The 4,188-nt window shown below is 54.7% G+C and overlaps 1 protein-coding gene across 1 annotated transcript; it reads left to right on the forward strand.

The window, feature by feature from the left end:
* The first annotated feature begins 1,493 nt into the window (after positions 1-1,493).
* On the forward strand, positions 1,494-2,951 carry LOC146424366 (uncharacterized). The gene has a single exon (XM_085042856.1). The coding sequence runs from the start codon at positions 1,494-1,496 to the stop codon at positions 2,949-2,951; it is 1,458 nt and encodes a 485-aa protein (XP_084898982.1).
* Positions 2,952-4,188: the final 1,237 nt, after the last annotated feature.

The following is a 4,188-nucleotide window of genomic DNA, read 5'->3' on the forward strand; positions in this document are numbered from 1 at the left end:
GCTCAGGCACATCAGGAAAATCGGCAATCGCCTGGTGGAACCCCTCGACTCAAAGTTGGGAGAGTGATGTCGAGATTGTTTTGGGGTCCGCTCAGGTGGCCGAGCTTGCAGCCGCCGTCAGGGTATTCGAGCGCTTTCCTGGCCCCTTCAATTTGGTAACTGATTCGGCCTACGTTGCGGGGATTGTCTCTAGGGCTGAGGACAGTTGGCTGTCCGGCTCCTCAAACCCAAAAATTAATAGCTTGATTAAGCGGCTTCAGATAGCCATCTCCCAGCGTAATCAACCTTTCTATGTCATGCATGTACGCTCACACACTGACCTTCCGGGTCCCATCACGGAAGGGAATAGGATGGCAGACGCGCTCGCTGTGCCTGTGCATGCTGCCAACGTGCCTGATCAATTCCAGCAGGCATCGTTGAGCCATGCACTTTTTCACCAAAATGTCCCGGCCTTGAGGCGCATGTTTGAATTAACCGCGGACCAAGCCAAGGCCATTGTGGCAGCCTGTCCCCACTGTCAACCCCTCGGCATAACATCCATGGGATCAGGAATCAATCCCAGAGGGCTTAACAGTGGAGAGCTCTGGCAGGCAGATGTGACCCATTTCCCTGAATTCAGACGCCAAAAATATATTCATGTGAGCGTCGATACCTTTTCTGGCGCGATCTTTGCCACCGCGCATTCGGGTGAGAAGGCGAAGGATGCGATTTCGCACTTCCTGCAGGCCTTCGCTGTCCTGGGTATTCCTCGGGAGATTAAGACGGACAATGGTCCGTGTTACGTCTCCGGACCTCTGAGGAAATTTTTCCTCCAGTGGGGCATTTCCCATACTACCGGAATCCCCCACTCGGCCACGGGTCAGGCCCTGGTGGAAAGGGCTCATCGGTCCCTCAAGAGAGTGCTTCTTCAACAGAAGGGGGGACCAGAAACAGAGTCTCCCGCAAATCGGCTGGCGAGAGCTCTTTTTACTTTAAATTTCCTAAATTGCTCCGATAGGGAGCCAGACCCCCCGGTGGTTCGCCATTTTGCGAACAGCAAGCAAGCCAAGTTGAAGGAGCGCCCCCTTGTCCTGGTCAAGGAACCGGACTCCCTCAAGATCGTCGGTCCCTTCCCTTTGGTCATCTGGGGGCGTGGCTATTGCTGCGTCTCCACCCCCGAAGGGCCGCGGTGGGTCCCAGGTAAATTCGTGAAGCCCTTTCTCAGATCAGGCCCAATATCGCCGAGACCACCGAAGAAAGACATCACCGAGGCGCAGTGGCGCCGGAAGAGGAAGGCCGCCACACCACCGCCACCATCTCCCAGGAAGCTTCGCCCGCGTCAGCACAAGCGTTCCACCTCGCTTGTGGACATCGTGTGTCGTGACCCTGAGCCAGCCACCCACTTCCCTTCCCCCTTTTCCCTATGGCCTTTCCTATTCCCCTTCACTCCCTCCCCAAAAACCTTTTGCTTATGCTAATATGTTTGTGTTTGCTTCCCACCTGGCAGCCCCAAGATGCACGCCCCATTCATCACCGCGTTGCTCCTGCTCACCATCGCCAGTCCCGTGACCACGTGGGTCGTGAGGCAGCCATCCGCGAACGTGTGGGTAACCTTGGCCAAAGCAATGAAAAATGACAACCTTTGTTTGTCGACTGATGCGGTCCGAGATCCGCTCTCGTCCGCCTTGGTCGGAGCACTGGTCCAGGTAGATGCCTTCCCGCCGTCCCTCGTCTCCCTGTGGAGATCAACTTTTGATTTGAAAGGAAATTTTTACGAGTTTTACAAGGACCGCCAGTTATTCAAGCTCCCTCTTCCCATTCGTAACCCACTCCTCATGTGGCAGAAGTGGGCTATGAATCAGCCGAAGATGGACAAAGAGCCCCACGAATTTCAACTGATTGGCTCTCTAAAAGCAAATGCATGTATCCAATTCGATTACCAAACACCTTATCCGTCGGACAAAAAATTATACCAGGGGCTGAGACAAGGCAATCCGAACTATCACGCAGCTAATTGGTGTATCCATATTGCCCATGTAAAAGCGCCTTCATCTCCTGATTGGCACTCTCCCCACCCCATTCGGCTTCCTGAGGGACTTTTCCTTATTTGCGGGGAGTGCGCTTGGGCAGGCGTTCCCTCTCACCTTGTGGGAGGCCCATGTACCTTTGGCCATCTGACCCTGTCGACACCTAACATGACCCACCTTCCAGCGGGGGTCAACTATTCGATCCCAAATCGGTATATCGATCAGGATTGCAGCACTGAAATTTATCATTGGTCCAAAGGAAAAAGAATCGCTGTCTCTGCCTTCCTGCCTTGGGTTGCTGCAGCCAAGGCCTTAGGAGAGGTTGGCAACCTGGAATGTTGGGTGTCGAAGCAGGCGCGGCTTACTTCAGAGGCCATCGCGGACCTCCTGAAAGATGAGCAGCTGACCAGGCAGGCCACCTTGCAAAATAGAGCGGCCATTGATTTTCTCCTCCTTGCGCATGGCCACGGTTGCCAACAATTCGAAGGTATGTGCTGCTTCAACATATCCTCCCAAAGCCGCTCCATCCACCAGAGGCTCCAGGACATGAACTCACTCATCAATAACATCACTTTCGAGTCGAGCCTCTGGTTCGAAAATACGGTCGACGGAGTGAAGAAAATCATCAACAGCACCATCTCGACCGTGGGAGGATGGGCCCACAAGGTCCTCAAGGGACTTGGACTGCCAGAGTGGGGAGCCACCCTGCTTAAAGTCTGCTTGATTGTTTTAGTTGCCCTTGTGTTAATTATCGTTTCATTTGCGCTTATTCGCCGGTATTTAGTTAATTATCTTCGTTCATTATTTAAAAAGAAAGGGGGAGGTGTAGTAGTGCAGCAGCCCGAGGCTGCTGATCCCGAGTCCCAAAATATAGAGTTACATCCCGTACAAGCGGATGCCTCTCCTGAAAACATCTCCTGGGACTCGGAGGAGGCCGGGCTGTAGGCTGCACTCTCCCTCCCTCCAAAAGTTTGTATTAAGTTTATTGGTTCTAAGTTTGCTGTCCCCTCCCCTGCTCCTCCCCTGTTGCCGCCTACCCCCAGAATGTTCTGTTGCTGCCCCGCTCCCATTGGTTCTATGTACTCCCCTCCCAGTTATACCTGATTTGCTCCCTATGATGTATTCCCTTCCCCGGTTGGCCCCGCCCCTGATCTCCGCCCTGAGAAACCCCGTAGCCCCCCTTAAAAGGTCGTGTCCTGCCCGTGCTCGGGGCTGCTCGGCTCAGCAACCCAGTTGCTAGGGAACCCCCTCTCGTGCCTCGCACCGGGACTCCCTGCCGAGCTGCCTCGAGGGCTCGAGTGACACACCTCCCCCGCCTGCCGTCCCTCAAATAAACTGGTGCCTTGCTCGCCTTCGCCTGTCTGGGACTGCTTTACTCTGAGGGCATCCGGCCCAATTCGTCTTGCTCGCGCGGCTGGCACTGGCCATTGCGCCGGGGTCTCCTCGACCAATTGGGCGACCCTGAGGCTTTCTCCACTGCCGCCCGGCTGCAGCTCGAAGGATCCGGACCGCCTGCCCGGAGAGCCTGTGAGGTCCCTCCCTGACCTTGCAGGAGCTCCGAGAAGCCCATAGAGGCACAGGAGCGGGAAGCGGACACTCACTAACTCTTTAACTAATTTGTCTGGACTTTTAGAAGCTTATCATGTTCTTTTTCCCCTTAAAGACCTTAAGAAACTTGTGAAATGGGTGATGGTGAATTGCCCCCCTGACTCCCCTACTTTAATTTATGATTTAGATTATTGGGATTCAGTTGGCCAGAAGCTCCTGGCAGCGGGGAAGAAGGGAGATCGTACCGCTAGGAAAGTCTTTTCTTTGCATTCTCAAGTTTATAAATTTGTTAAAAAATCACCTGCTAACTTACCCCTTTATACCTCCTACCCTCCTGAGCTGCGGGAGCAGAGCCGTGTAGCTCGCCCTAGTGCGCTCGGTGGCCTCCAGCGCCGAGACACCCCTCTGCCCCCGAGCGCCCCTGTCCCTGAACCCTCTCCTCCCTTCCCCGCCGCGGCACCTCTTCCCTTTACTAACACTAGACAATATGGCACCGAGGAAAAACAAAATGGTGGCCATTCGCGCGCTTTCACCCGAGTTTCCCACCGGCGCAAAAAATGGGTCCCGCCTTGCAGATCCTCCCCCCTGTCCATCAACCCTCACTTCCCTCGATCGGTCTCCGCCTCCGACTCTG

Source organism: Lichenostomus cassidix, chromosome Z, assembly GCF_008360975.1.
Source record: "Lichenostomus cassidix isolate B80296 chromosome Z, HeHo_3.0, whole genome shotgun sequence".
Lineage (NCBI taxonomy): Eukaryota > Metazoa > Chordata > Aves > Passeriformes > Meliphagidae > Lichenostomus > Lichenostomus cassidix.